This window comes from Pseudorasbora parva, chromosome 20, assembly GCF_024679245.1.
Source record: "Pseudorasbora parva isolate DD20220531a chromosome 20, ASM2467924v1, whole genome shotgun sequence".
NCBI lineage: Eukaryota > Metazoa > Chordata > Actinopteri > Cypriniformes > Gobionidae > Pseudorasbora > Pseudorasbora parva.
In genome coordinates, this window is record NC_090191.1 from 3,236,004 (window position 1) to 3,251,181 (window position 15,178).

Here is a 15,178-nt window from a genome sequence, read left to right on the forward strand (position 1 = left end):
TGATCTAATTTACTTTCAAGTCCATCACCCTGTCATTTTCATAATTATTCAAAACAGGTTTGTTACAGCATTGACTTATTTCACAAATAAATTCCTTTCATATTGCCTTTTTACTTTGTTTAGTTTCTTAGAGAAACCTGTGGAAAAGTCTCTCATTTTGAATTGTAGAAATTCTCATTTACTAATATTACAACCAAAGGAATTGTTTTTACCTCTTATTAATTTCTTATTTGTATTGCAAAATTCTTCATTTTGTAAGAGAAAGGCATTGCACTTCCAATAAAGTTACTGATTTGTTTAAAAGGGTCATATAATGGTATGCACTTTTACAAGCTGATTGTATGGCAGTGCCTGTCCACAACCGTCCTATAATTATAAAAATCTATCATTTTTGATATGTTTTCACCTGTCTGAAATCAAGCCGTTCGATGTGACATCACATGATCAGACACCCCTCCCATGACTGTTGATTGACAGCAGCGTTTCATCTCAGACCCGCCCTGAGCGAGCTCAAGCTGTCGTCGTTACCATAGACATCATATAGATTTCAAATCTATATGATGTCTATGGTCGTTACAGTCCGCCATTGTATAAGTAGAGATGCTGTGCGATTGTAGTGTTCTTATGGCGTTTAAATAAAGTCAAAAGTCGCGCGCACGAAAACCACGAGCACGCGAATAAACCCAAGCGCGCAAAACAGACCCACGAGAGGAAAATAGCAACGCGAGAGCGCATCAGTGCACCCGCGAGAGCGCATCCTAGCACCCGCGAGAGTGCATCCGTGCAGCCGCGAGAGCGCATCTGTGCAGCCGCGAGAGCGCATCTGTGCAGCCGCGAGAGCGCATCTGTGCAGCCGCGAGCGCATTTGTACACCGCGAGCGCGCGAAACAGTATTTAGGGGCGGAAATGAATACTAGTGCAAGCCCCTGCTGCCTATCGCGCACAACTGCAAATGAGCGCTCGCGTGACTACCCAACACTCGCTCGCTCCTCGAGTTGACTTTTGACACTTTGAGGGCGGGGCAATGACTTTTGTCTTCCCACCTGTGATTGGTCATTTGTTTATTCAGTTTCACTCTTGTGTAAACATGTAGCAGGACTAGGACAAGGCACGTTTTAAGGAACCATTATGTCGGACCCTGAGCAGGTCATTTAATTTTTAAGTCTTTGTGTTTCGACTGCAATATATTCTCAATATATGAAATTGTATTGTACAATTTCGAAGGTATTTTGTTTACAATCATCTTGAATAGTTTGAATAGGACCTTAACACTAAAAAAGATAAGCTAATTTAAGATAAAGCTGGCTAACCCATAAATGTAGGATGTGAAAGGTTAGTTTTGACCTACATTGACAATATACAGTAAATAAATCATCACTGAGTAGCATTTCTAGCTACTTAACAAAGCTAGTATGCTAATGTACTAAACAAAGCAGCGTAAATGCAATCTTTGTGATTTATTTTTCTGACACACGGTGCTGGATGTTCCGCTTGTGCCCGTATAAGGTCAAAGAGCTCTTGCAAAGCCTGGGTGATAGCAGGGGGTACTTGTATGTGACTGGACAGGGCCTCCAGAATATACAGCTCCTGACCACACAGAAACTCTCACAGAAAAAATTAAATGACCTGCTCAGGGTCCGACATAATGGTTCCTTAAAACGTGCCTTGTCCTAGTCCTGCTACATGTTTAAACAAGAGTAAAACTGATTAAACAAATGACCAATCACAGGTGGGAAGACAAAAGTCATTGCCCCGCCCTCAAAGTGTCAAAAGTCAACTCGAGGAGCGAGCGAGTGTTGAGTGGTCATGCGAGCGCTCATTTGCAGTTGTGCGCGATAGGCAGCAGGGGCTTGCGCTAGTATTCATTTCCGCCCCTAAATACTGTTTCTCTCGCGTTGTTATTTTCCTCTCTTGGGTCTGTTTTGCGCGACTTTTGACTTTATTTAAACGCCATATGTTCTGTTGTTGGGTGCAATAATGAACACAGCAGTCGCTCGTTCCTAAATCCGAACATTTAATCCAGCTGCTCCTGAATAAAGATCTGTACCAACTCTTCGTGTTTATGCTGCCCCTCCACAAGAAGTTGAAACGCTTTAAAATGAGCTGCAGGTAAAGTTTACAGGGTAACGTTAAATTACGCCATGCTTTCTATGTTCAATGTTCTCAATATAATTCATGATCCCACGTTTATAATGAACAACACGTTATGGTTATTGTGTTATTACAAACTGTGTACGCTGGTTTTAAAGTTAACGTGGATGTGGTAGCACTAAGCTTAATTATGTAGATGGTTTATAACGGTGTCTGATACTATCTAAAAATAAATCGTGTTGTAACAGTTATTACAATGCATAGATAACGTTACGCATCACTGACAAACCGACATTAACAGAAAAAACGTTTTTATTGGCATCAGCTGTAACATCAATCTGTCAGTGAACTAACACACACATCAGTAAACACGTAGCATTCACGCTAACGTTACCCTGCCAGTACATAAAGACAGATCAAAGTGACATTACGTTAACCAACCATTCAGAAACGTCCTGTTTAGCCTCAAATGTCGAATTTCGTTGGAGCTGTCGTCTTGTAAGTCCGTTAACTCTCTCTGACTCTCTTACCAATGACTGAACTACTGAACTAGAGCTGAATGAGGCTCAGAGATTTAGTTTTGATGTGTTTTTCTTTCTGTTAAATTGTCTTATCTTAAACAGGACAAACACACTGAAACACTCCTGGTGAAGCGACTGAGATCCACGTGACGCGCTGTTATAAAGATGACGTTTATTAAAGAGGAGAGTGAAGACATGAAGGTTCAAGAAGCATTGAGAGTCAAGCATGAAGATACTGAGACACAAACAGGTTGGTTTCATTCAATCCTATTTTGTAAGCATGTCCCATTTAAACATGAAGTGGGTCGCTTCATATAGACAATCATGTAGAGATCACATGACCAGACAAATGCTAATGCTGTCTTCACGCCATGTCAAAGTTACCTTAATTTGGAGATTGCTGCTTTTAAAATGTGTTCACATCCCTTGTAGAACTCTTAACTAATTAAACTCAGACTTTCCCCAAATTAGGGAAACATTGTGGAGCTCATGTACTTCACTGAAAACAGCCTTTCCTTAGCTAGTCCTTCTGGCGTTTGCCGCTGGATCTGATGTCTCTGTAGTGGTTAAACTCGATATAGATTGTCTTGTGTAGACCTAACGGGCGATCTTCGTTCTCATTAATCTATCATTTGTCCCAGGGCAAAGTAAGCTTTTTAGGCTTTTCCGTCATAGCTACTACAACGCTGACTTTGTACGTTTGACTGAATTGCTTGCTTGATTTCTTTTTAGATAGCTTCCTTTTCCTTTTCCTTATCTTTTATAATGGCTATTATTGGTATTGTAAACTGACATTTAACTAAAAGAGGGTTGTGTTTGTCATATTTTATTAAAGTGAAGATGATATATTCAGATCAAATATTAATTTGGACTCATCCTGTTTCTGAAAAATGATTTAACCTCTTAGGATTGTCAGAATACTCAATATTTAATTGAAAATGGACATGATTAATTACTATAACTCAAAGCACTCATGCAAACCAAAAAAGCTTTTTAGTTTTCCCGCTATTTTTTCATTGTTTTGAATTAAAAACGGGGATGCTTTTTGAAGACTGGACCCTGGTGTTTCTTGGCTTCGTCCGATCTGAAAGATGAGTGCTGCGTTTATTATATTGATGTTTAACCCTCATATGTCCTTAGTTTCCTGCATTTGGGGTCTATATGATATACAGTGATTGAAAAAAAAAAACTTTTTTAAAAATATATTATTATTTTTTGTTTACTACTCATCTATGCAGTAATGCTGTGTTTTTGGATATACAAATTACTTTTGAACCTATTTACCCCACTATTCCTCAACTATACCATTAGCTTGCGTGTAAAATATTTGTTTTTTATGAAAAAAATACTTAAATGATGATCTAAATTAAATATAATTTGTTTCTGGATATTGATATTGGTGTTAGGTGTACAATTTTGCCATCTGTTGGTCAAAGATGAACCTGAAGGAATTACAATTTAAGAAATAATTTGTTTTGTCCATAGAGACCCAGCAGATGGCAATAGAGATCCATTCATTTTACTTGATGTGGCCAACTGCTCATATCATAACTTTGTGATACATTTTGTGAATTAATATATGTATTGACATTATTCAAGACATTACAAATAAATCTTCTTTCAAATAGTAGAATTTTGTTAGTTTTTAGATTTTTTAAATTGTCTGTTTATCGCCACATAAGAAACACCTAAAGGACAAGACTTAGAATCAGATTTTAGTTGTATATTATTTATTGTCACAACCAGCTCACAATTGCGACATGAACGGGAGGCAACATGGACCAGCGAAGTCGTAAAAAAAAGAATAATTTATTTAAATAATCAACATAAGAACAAATGAAATAACAAAACGGCAGCCAAGCGCAGACACCCCGACGTTCCCCTCTCCAATCCTACATCAGTCGTTCTTATGCGCCTCCAATGAGCTTCAGGTGGAACAGCCACACCCCCCACTCAGCAGCACACCTGCAAACAAAACACAAAAAAAAAAAAAAGGACCAGCCATAACTGGGCCTCTAACATTATTTTAATGAACCAATTGTGAATCAAAAGAATGAACACAGAATAACAATATAATTTTTTTGACAATCAAATTCTGAACACTGAACATAAAAGCAATAACAAGCTACAACAAAAAAAAATTACACACAGTCTAGAATGTTGTGAATGAACAAACATCGGTCCACGAACATCTGGCACAAGTATACGGTTTGCGCAGCACAGATGGCTTTTTCACAGTTTGCGCACTGCCTATCCGTTTTTGAGTCCTTGGCGCATGGACAAACCGGACATCTTATTCTTTTGGAGGATGGGGGTTCAGTGGAAGGAGCGTTGGAAGAATCTTGCTTTCTCTTCAGGACTGCTACAGAGGCTGGTGCATGAGGCTGGCTTTTTCGTCGCTCCATGTGAGGGGACACCAGAGCTTTCCCCAGCTCTTCTAGAAAGAGCCTCCTTTTGTAATTCTTCCCTCTTTCCCACGATGGATTTACCTCCCTACAAACCACAAATTCATTTATGAATTACACCACCTCTGCAGCGGTTATAATCTAGGATGACATCAGGCTTCTTGTCCTCCCTGTCACTTACGTCAGCAGCACATTTTTACCCCTTTTGGGGCAGTATGACACAAGACTGTGTGTCTCTGTGAAGGCAGAGATAGAGACAAAACAAACTCGGTCTCTTGTTGTAAGGGCAGGTGGGAGTTCAGGCTTGTTTTTCCTAATAGTACCGACCATTGTCAACTTTCTTCTCAGGAGCTCCTGGCCAAGAGCATATGAAGGGAAGAAATTATCACATGTTACTGTGTGTCCCTGGAGACCAGTGGTCAAATCCAGGACCACACGCATGCCCTGATGTCTTTCTGGCTGCCCATCTCTTGGCTTTCTACACTTGCATGTGCCATGTGTAACTTGCCCTGGCGTCACATGCTGCCCAGATTTTTTTATCCCATATTTTGCTGGCTTGCTGGGGATGTACTGCTTGAAAGGGCAGCGACCTCGTAATGGCACCAGGCACTCATCCGCTGTAATGTTCAAGCCAGGGTTGCACATTAGATAGAGACGCTCGCCCCTTAAATTCCACACATCACGAATGGGTGCCAGTTTGTCACTTTCGTGCCGAGCAGGTCTAGTGGCCCTGTCATCAAATCGAATGATTTGAGACAATCTGCTAAATCTTCTTGGTGACATGACAGCCCAGAAAATTTGCCCGTCCAGTCTTAGCCTCCCACAAACTGGACAGGGCTGCAAAAAGTTTGTCATTTCCACCAAGATAATTAGGATTGTTGATGGAAAAATGTACACTTTGTCATTTACGCAAGAAATTCCAAACCTTGTTGGTCCAGGTCTCAGCTTTATCACTTGTGAAGATGAAGCTCTCCCTGGTCCCTGTGGAGGTGGAGAAGTAGTCCAGGATATTTTTCCATTTTTAGATTCAAAGGTTTGGTCTGCATCTGCCTCCTTATTTTCCTCATCCGATTCCTGGTACTCCTCTTCCAAACCTGTATTTTCTTCAGGAGGATTGCAGTCAGAGTCATCTGCTTCAGTGTCTTCCTTCTCATTTGTCAACTTAAAAAAAAAAAATGCTTTCAATTGGAGTCACGCTTGTGTGTGTGTTTGTGTGCGCGAGCATATGTGTGTGCAAGTGATCATGTTCGTTCCACATTACATTTTTGCTCTAGTACCAGGACTTCATTGTGGTATGGACATTTTCAGATTTATTCTGGATTGAAATATTCGCGACGGTTTGATTCTTTATTTAACGTTTGAAAACAAACGTTTTCAAGAGAGGACAATGCTGAATAAAGTCGTATTTATTGTTATTTTTGGACCAAAATGGTAGACACTTCAAAAAAGACTATTTAAACAACTGTTGTCACATATGGACTACTTTGATGATGTTTTCATTACCTTCTGGACGTGGATAGCAAGTGGGCATACACTTACATTCAAAGGACAGAAAGGCCTCGGACTAAATCTAAAACATCTTAAACTGTGTCCTGAAGATGAACAGAGGTCTTACGGGTGTGGAACGACATTAGGGGGAGTCATTAATGAAAGAAATTTCACTTTTGGGTGAACTAACCCTTTAATGTGAATAAATGGTAGGCTACTCCACATCACATCATCATCACTGTCGTACACCCCAATAGCCTACATGTGCCGTGATACGATTTAAATGCTAATTGTTTCAAAACACGTTCTGTAAAATAATGCATTGTGATAATTTCTCATCCAAACAGCTATTTAAACTGCTGGAGTGTGTTTCTGAACCCCCACACTATTAACAGTAGGCCTACTCTTAATTTAGGTCCACATTTTGTTTTTGTGGGTGCCTTTAATCCCACTCTTTAAACTCCCAAATAAATCAATTTCGCTTTTTTCCACTTCCCTGGTGATGGTCTCGATGGGCGCGTCTCGATCGTCTCACTAGTTCAGTAGTCAGGGCACTGATCAGGGAGTCAGCCCATTGACTTATGTCCTAATCAGTGCCCTGACTAGTGGACTAGTGAGATGATTGAGACGCGCCCGATCTCCACGTCGGAGAAGTTTCGCTTCTTTGCCGTCTTCCGTGTGTCCATGGTGTAAAATGAGGGCGTGGGGGAGGCGGAGACTTGAATATATAGGGGCGTGTTATTCTAATGACAATCTTTTTCAGCCGCGGCATTTATCAAGGGCAAGTATTGCGTACACCTGGATTGCAGAGGTGCGCACAGCTTTATAAATCAGGCGGTGAGAGGAGTGTAAGCATATTCTTACGCCCACATATACGCGCGTTTCTACGCAGGATTGATAAATGAGGGCCATTGTGTCTTTCAGGGAAAGACCTTGCATTTTCCAACATGACAATGCCAGACCACATACTGCATCAATTACAACATCATGGCTGCGTAGAAGAAGGATGATTCAGGGTTCGTACGGGTGCTTGAAATCCTTGAAAGTGCTTGAATTTTGATGTTGTGTTTTCAAGGTTTGAAAAGTGCTTGAATTTTGTATAAAATGCTTAAAAATGCTTGAAATAAATACCTATCTGACTAAATAGTTTATTTATTAAATGTAGAAATAAAATGTTGGAGAGCGTAAAATGAAACCTGCTGTGCTCGCGATCTGCCTGTCTATTTCCATGTGTGACTCCGCCCCCATGTTTCCGTTTCAATGAACGCTGGCTGAAAGATGCTAAATACGAATTTTGGATCAAATGGACTCAAACCCCACGAAGTGCCTCTTGTAAAGTCTGCAAAAACACTTGCAGCTTTTCACTATGGGCGAGTCTGCTCGTTCGAGTCACATGAAAGGTAGGCTAAGTCATAGACTTTTAAGTAAGCTAACTAAAGTAGTTTACTTTAGCCTACACATTAGCGCCTATTTGTTTACCTTGCGCTATTAACTGCTAGCTAGGAATTCGCATAAGTGACGGAGTAGCTACTTATATGTATATAATGTGATAATGTAAGATTAGCATGTCCGTTATGGCATGTTCATTTGTGGAATAGGCAGTGAACGTAGCCACAAATCCGCAAATTAAAACCTACAAACGTTAGCTCAGTGCATAAAAATAGTGTCAGATGATCATACAAGTAACTTAGTGCTGTCAGAAATATTGATATTTTTGATATGCATCGATAATGAAATATCCGAAACGATACGTCTCCTCTTTACACCTGTTGCTCTCCTCTCCACCCCCAGCCGACAGGTTTAACCCTCTGAACACTAACGTGCCGACGCGTCCTGCTGGATTTTTCTTTATGACAGTGTGTTAGTGTGTAATCGATCTGAATTTCGCACAGGATTGCACATAATTCTACAAATTTCCGCAGATTTCGCACTCATATCTGAAGTGCGCACATACCGTTATAAGCCGACCTCTGACATACAAGTAAATAAAATAAAAAATAGCTCCTTTTCCCAGCTTATTAATGGTCAAATACACACAAAAATGTTACAATGTTCATCTGGGTGTGTATTGACGTAAATACCGTCGTAAACAGTTCAGAAGAATGAGTAACAGGAACAGTGTTTTGATTCCACACTTGCGTCAGGTCTTAAAGGGGCAGCAGTTATTCAAACTACTAAAAGACAAAAGATGACTTGCTGCTCTTTACTGATTAACTTGTGTAACTTTTAACAGATTATTATGTATTTAATTTTTACAATGAAAATCCACTGTTATTTTAAATTTGATAACTTTAATAAATAATAATTAATTATCAAAATAAATAATAATTAAATATTTTTTTAAATTCAGTTTCTCACCTGAATACAGTTAGACCTAGGCCTACCTGATTTATTTGTGCTATTGTTTTTGCTTATTTGTTCTTATTTTATTACTGTTTTCTCTTCTTTTTACCGTTTGAAGCCAATCTTTCTTGTGCTGTATGTAAGCTACTGCAACACAATTACCCCATTGTAGAACACGCACTGTAAGCATATTTGTGAGATAATTGTACTGGTAATTGATCAATGTTTATGAAAAAAAAAGCTTAAGCCTTATCATATAAAGTGATCTCTTCAGAAGAAATATTTGAATTGCCTAGACTTTTAATAGACATACACACAAAAAATAAATAAATTAAAAATAGAAAAGGTCAATGAGCTGAATCTGATTGACTGTCTAACTCAAAGACGAATGTTTGCAGTTTTTAAATTTTCAATAAATGAAGTGAAAGTTAAGTGAACCCGTCGAGTGATTTTGTTTAGGGTAATTGTTTTTACATTTACCCCAAAGGCAGGTTAGATAGTAAGCAAAGTCTACTTAGACAGTGATGCATTTAAAAGAAATACAACTTCACGTGATTTGGTTAAATATCTGATCCTTCTGCTTTACAAAACACAATTTTGGCTGTTTATAGTATTATATCTTTTTAATGTGATGAAAACACTAAATTATAATTCTGACAATGTATTGGTTTGTAATTTACAGCGGTGTTAGGTGCTGGAAAAATCTTTAAAATGTACCTTGAAAGTGCTTGAAAAGTGCTTGAATTTGACCTTTGAAAAGGTGTACGAACCCTGATGATTGAAAGACTGAAATGGTCAGCCTGAGGTCCAGATCTTTCACCCATAGAAAACATTTGGCGCATCATAAAGATGAAGATGCGACAAAGAAGACCTAAGACAGTTGAGCAACTATAAGCCTGTGTTAGACAAGAATGGGATAAAATTCTTATTCCTAAACTTTGCACCTTGTCTCCTCAGTCCCCAGACGTATGCAGACTTAAAAGAAGAGGGAATGCCACATAGTGGTAAACGGGCCTTGTCCCAAATTTTCTGAGATGTGTTGTTGCCATGAAATTTAAAATCAACTTATTTTTCCCTTAAAATTATAAATTTGTCATCTATGTTGTATTCTTAATAAAATATTGAAATTTGAAACTCCCAAATCATTGCATTCAGTTTTTATTCACAATTTGTACAGTGTCCCAACTTTTTTGGAATCAAGTTTGTACTTTAGGATCAAATTGTCTAACAAAAGTCCTGACTCATGTCTGACAAGCATAGTTTTATGACTCAAAGCATATTCATCTGCCAAAATAGCTGCTTGCTGCACAAAGGGAGTGTTGCACACACCTACGCTTTTCCAGTGAGCTTACACTGCAGCATTAAAACTAGTCCACTAGGCCAGTGTTATACAGTGGGTACGGAAAGTATTCAGACCCCCTTAAATTTTTCACACTTTGTTATATTCAGCCATTTACTGTAAGTTCATTTTTTTTCTCATTAATGTACAAACAGCACCCCATATTGACAGATAAACACAGAATTGTTGACATTTTTGCAGATTTATTAAAAAAAGAAAAACTGAAATATCACATGGTCCTAAGTATTCAGACCCTTTGCTAAGTATTTAGTAGCAAAGGGTCTGAATAATTTTCCTTTCGATCCAATACAGCCATGAGTCTTTTTGGGAAAGATGCAACAAGTTTTTCACACCTGGATTTGAGGATCCTCTGCCATTCCACCTTTCAGATCCTCTCCAGTTCTGTCAGGTTGGATGGGAAACGTTGGTGGACAGCCATTTTCAGGTCTCTTCAGAGATGCTCAATTTGGTTTCGGTCAGGGCTCTGGCTGGGCCATTCAAGAACAATCACGGAGTTGTTGTGAAGCCACTCCTTAGTTATTTTAGCTGTGTGCTTAGGGTCATTGTCTTGTTGGAAGGTGAACCTTCGGCCCAGTCTGAGGTCATGAGCACACAGGAGAAGGTTTTCGTCCAGGATATCCCTCTACTTGGCCGCATTCATCTTTCTCTCGATTGCAACCAGTCATCCTTTCCCTGCAGCTGAAAAACACCACAATGCTGCCATCACCATGCTTCATTGTCGGGACTGTATTGGATAGGGGATATTTTTCTCCACACGTACCGCTTAGAATTAAGGCCAAAAAGTTATATCTTGGTGTCATCAGACCAGATAATCTTTTTTCTCACCTTTGGAGCTCAGCCACAGTGATCTTTGGGTTCTTCTTTACCTCTCTCACCAAGGCTCTTCTCCCCCAATAGCTCAGTTTGGCCGGATGGCCAGCTCTAGGAAGGGTTCTGGTTGTCCCAAACATCTTCCATTTAAGGATTATGGAGGCCACTGTGCTCTTAGGAACCTTAACTGCAGCATATTTTTTTAGTAACCTTGTCTCTGAGCTCTTCAGGCAGTTCCTTTTAATAATCAACATTACTATTCAGGGTAAACAATTAGACTACATTTTATTTGATGAGGGTGTTGAGGGACCTGCATAATGAGTTGGGGGAATATGTCTAAATGCTGTTAAATGTGTCTGTCGTGTTGCACCATTAAACATTGGGTTAATTTGTATTTGTCTCTGTTCACTTGTATTTGTCTCTTGTATTTGTCTTAGGCCTGATGCCACTGAAAGAGGAGAGTCAAAAATTGGATGAAAATGAAGCGGAAGATCTCTATGAAAATGATTCCATAACTGAAGAAATGTCTGTTAGTTGCTCACAGACTAAAAAGACGTCTACACGAAAAAGAGCTCGGAAGACAGGATCTAGAACTTTCACCTGCCCTCAGTGTGACAAGAGTTTCAATCAACATGGAGACCTTAAAGTCCACTTGAGAATTCACACTGGAGAGAAGCCGTACACCTGCCCACAATGTGGAAAGAGCTTCACTGCAAAGGGAAATCTTCAAAAACACATGATAAGTCACACTGGCGACACCCCCTACATCTGCCAACTGTGTGGAAAGACTTTCACTGGAAATGGAAACCTTAAAAAACACATGGTGATTCACACTGGAGAGAAGCCGTTTTCATGCCCTCATTGTGAAAAGAGTTTCACTGAAAAAGGAAACCTTAAAGTCCACATGAGAGTTCACAATGGAGAGAAACCTTATTCCTGCCAAGAGTGTGGAAAGACTTTCTCTCAAGGAGACACCCTTAAAGTCCACATGAGAATTCACACTGGAGAGAAGCCGTACACCTGCCAACAGTGTGGAAAGAGTTTTACACAAAAAACAATATTTAATGCCCACATGAAAATTCACACCGGAGAGAAACCATTTGAATGCCCTCAGTGTGGAAAGACCTTCACTGGAAAAGGGAGTCTTAGAATTCACCTGAGAATTCACACCGGAGAGACTCCTTACACTTGCCCACAGTGTGGAAAAACGTTCTCTGAAAATAAACGGCTTAAAAACCACATGAGAGTTCACACGGGAGAGAAGCCGTTCAAATGCCCTCAGTGTGAAAAGTGTTTCACGGAAAAAGGGAGTCTTAGAGTTCACATGAGAATTCACACTGGAGAGACCCGTTACACCTGCCCAGACTGTGGAAAGAGTTTCACTCAGAATGAAACCCTTAAGGTCCACATGAGAATTCACACCGGAGAGAAGCCTTACACCTGCCAACAGTGTGGAAAAAGTTTTAAACATAAAAAAACAATTAATACCCACATGAAAATTCACACTAGAGAGCAGCCAGCAACATGTGATTAGTGTGGAAAGATTCAGATTTAAAGTAGACCTTAATTGCCACATGAGGATTCAATGAAGAAAGATCTATTTTATTTGTCGTCAGTGGGGGAGAAGTTTCACAGTGTTATATTATTCAACATAACATATTTCTTTAAATGTTTAAACTGTATGTTACTATGCCTGGGAGAAGCTGGTAAGAGGTAAGAATGTCACGTGACATACAGGAATTACTGTGGATATTTGGGTTTTGGAACAGAGAGAGTAGCATTTAAAAGTTAGACTTCCTTTGGTTTTATTATTTTATTTGTCCTTTCTTCCTCTTGTTGGTTGTATTGTACATCTATGTAAGTACTGTTCATAACATCTATAATCTATTTTTGTTTTCTTCATTAATATTTTTTTTAACTTACTACCTTATGTACTCAAATGTATCCGTTTGTTTTATGATACTTAACTGGGCTTGTCGTTCTTTTAACAGCACATTAATTGTATGTATATAATTGTTAACGTCAATTTAAAATGTTTGACCCCTGTACCCCTAGACCAATTTGGGGGGTTTTAACATTTGGGGGCTCATCTGGGATAAAAAATACCCATCAGAAAGACATTGAAGGAAATATATAATTTGTGACAAAGCAATCTTGTTTTCCATATAGTGGATTGTTCTGACTGTAGACTGGCTAACATTATTAAACATGACCTTGTTTGATTTGCAGTCCTTTATTGATCATCCAACCCTACAACGGTTTGTTGCAGAAAAGATGATTCACTGAAGATTGTGGACCATTACAAAATTACTGTGTTAAGCCAAGCTCTTAAGAAAACTATTATGTACGAAAGTTTGATTGAGGTTAAGATTTTTTTGATTCCATTTGTTGATGCTGGGGAGACCGGGCCACTTGGTGCTAGCGTGCGGGCTTTTAGTGTTGGGGTGTCGGACAAAGAGTAGAGTGAGACAGCTGCCGAGGTTTAGATGGAGGCTGAGACCAAGGCTGTCTTGCTGCCTTTTGATCCGTTTCCCTGGTTTCTACTGGGTCTAGGAACGGGTGGGTTTAAGTCCACCTGGCCCACAGTAAGAAGCACAGGAAAGATCTCAGGCTGTGTTGGACCTAAAAGGGGGATTCTGAAATCCACTGCCGCTTCACTATACCTGTATATATATCGTAGTTAAATTCACAATCAAAGCCCTAATCAATATTTATCTTCCTATATTATTATGATTCTTTCCTGTTTTGATTTTGTTGAAGATAACCACTGATTGTTTTCTAAAGTGTTTATTTTGTTCTCTGAGGAGTGACTGAGGGTCTGGCCTAGAGATGTGCGATGTGTCACTAAACACTTGATAGCAACAAAGTGTCAAGTATTTGGATTTTGGAGCAATGTCACAGAGCGACTTTGTCCGTGAAACACGCAGCCAGTTCCGGTAACTCCGGGCAACCAAAATGGGGGATTATTGAGAACAGGTGTGTGAATGGATGTGGCGATTGGTAATTGGGCAATTCAGAGAAGAGGAGGCGTATAAATAAGGCATCCGGAGAACAGCAATCGAGGCAGAGGAGGGTGGAGGAGTGTGAAGTTTATTCCGGCAAACGCAGTGGGCGAGATGGAGCACTCGGTGGGTTGGAGGGACGAATTAAGGCGGATATTAGAGGCTGAGCGAAGTCAAAACAGAGTATTAGGCTGAAAGAAACATGGAGTTTTTGAAAAAAAAACTCAGAAAGAAACAAGTGTTTGAAGCATTCCTTTTTGAAGTAACTGTTGATATGTATTATTATTACCTTGAAGATATTGTTTACACTGAGAAGTTACCGGAAACGTATTGAGAAGAGGAAGGAGTGTGCTGAAAGGTCGTGGTCTCGACATTTCCATATGATCATTCTCTGCACCGACCCTTTTCACTATCCAGGACCTATTTCCCGGCCCAACGTGGTGATCCTGACCCTAACTCACCGTGAGTGTGTGGAGGACAGTGGGTGAGTCTTTTTGACGTGTGTACACCTGAAGAATTGTAGTGTTGTGCTGTGCCAATGTTGTCAGCGATCCCTGGTGGTGGCGTGGCAACTGCATGAAGTGAGAGCTTGCTGTGAATATTGTGTGGAGTATCAGAAGAAGGGAAGTCTGAATGGGCTGCTGCATAGAAGGAGCTTATGTGCTGTCTCTGTGTATGATCATATATCTGTTGAGTGCTTTCAGGACTGAGCCATGGGCTCTGCATCATCGTGGGACTGTTCTACTACGTGTGGGAAGTCATCGTCAACGTATTCCTTAGAAGTCTGTCCTAGTGAGGAAGGCTGGAAGTCCGCTGTGTAAATGCGCCCAAAGCTAAGAGCCTAGTGTACCGCCCTGTATACTCACCTGTACGCCCAAAGCTAAGAGCCCAGTGTACCGCCCTGTATACCTCCCCAGCTGATTGCTCGACTTGCAACGCCCTCCCAAGTTGTCCACCGCCATTGCTGCTCCTGTGCCACAGACCTCACTCTGAGATCCTCCTGTTCAATCCTGGTGACCTCTGCATCAACAAGGTCCTTCCTCTCCTTCCTGCTTGCCTTAGAACATAGGGCTTGCTTCATCCAAGACCTGTCTGGACCATGGCCACGACTTGATGTTTCAGTCTTCTTATCACTTTCTGCACTTCCTCCTTAGCCCT

The 15,178-nt window shown here is 40.1% G+C and overlaps 1 protein-coding gene and 1 pseudogene across 1 annotated transcript in view; one reads left to right on the forward strand and one right to left on the reverse strand.

Annotated features, from left to right (window-relative positions):
- LOC137049971 (zinc finger protein 721-like) overlaps positions 1-15,178 on the forward strand; it is a 51,198-nt gene that overhangs the window by 15,453 nt on the left and 20,567 nt on the right. Inside the window, exons 4-7 of the mRNA XM_067428720.1 lie at positions 2,778-2,862; positions 11,456-12,551; positions 14,337-14,482; positions 14,725-14,802. Of these exons, the coding sequence (XP_067284821.1) occupies positions 2,778-2,862; positions 11,456-12,551; positions 14,337-14,482; positions 14,725-14,802 (1,405 nt within the window). The remainder of the gene's footprint in view (positions 1-2,777; positions 2,863-11,455; positions 12,552-14,336; positions 14,483-14,724; positions 14,803-15,178) is intronic.
- On the reverse strand, positions 4,520-10,564 carry LOC137049903 (uncharacterized; annotated as a pseudogene).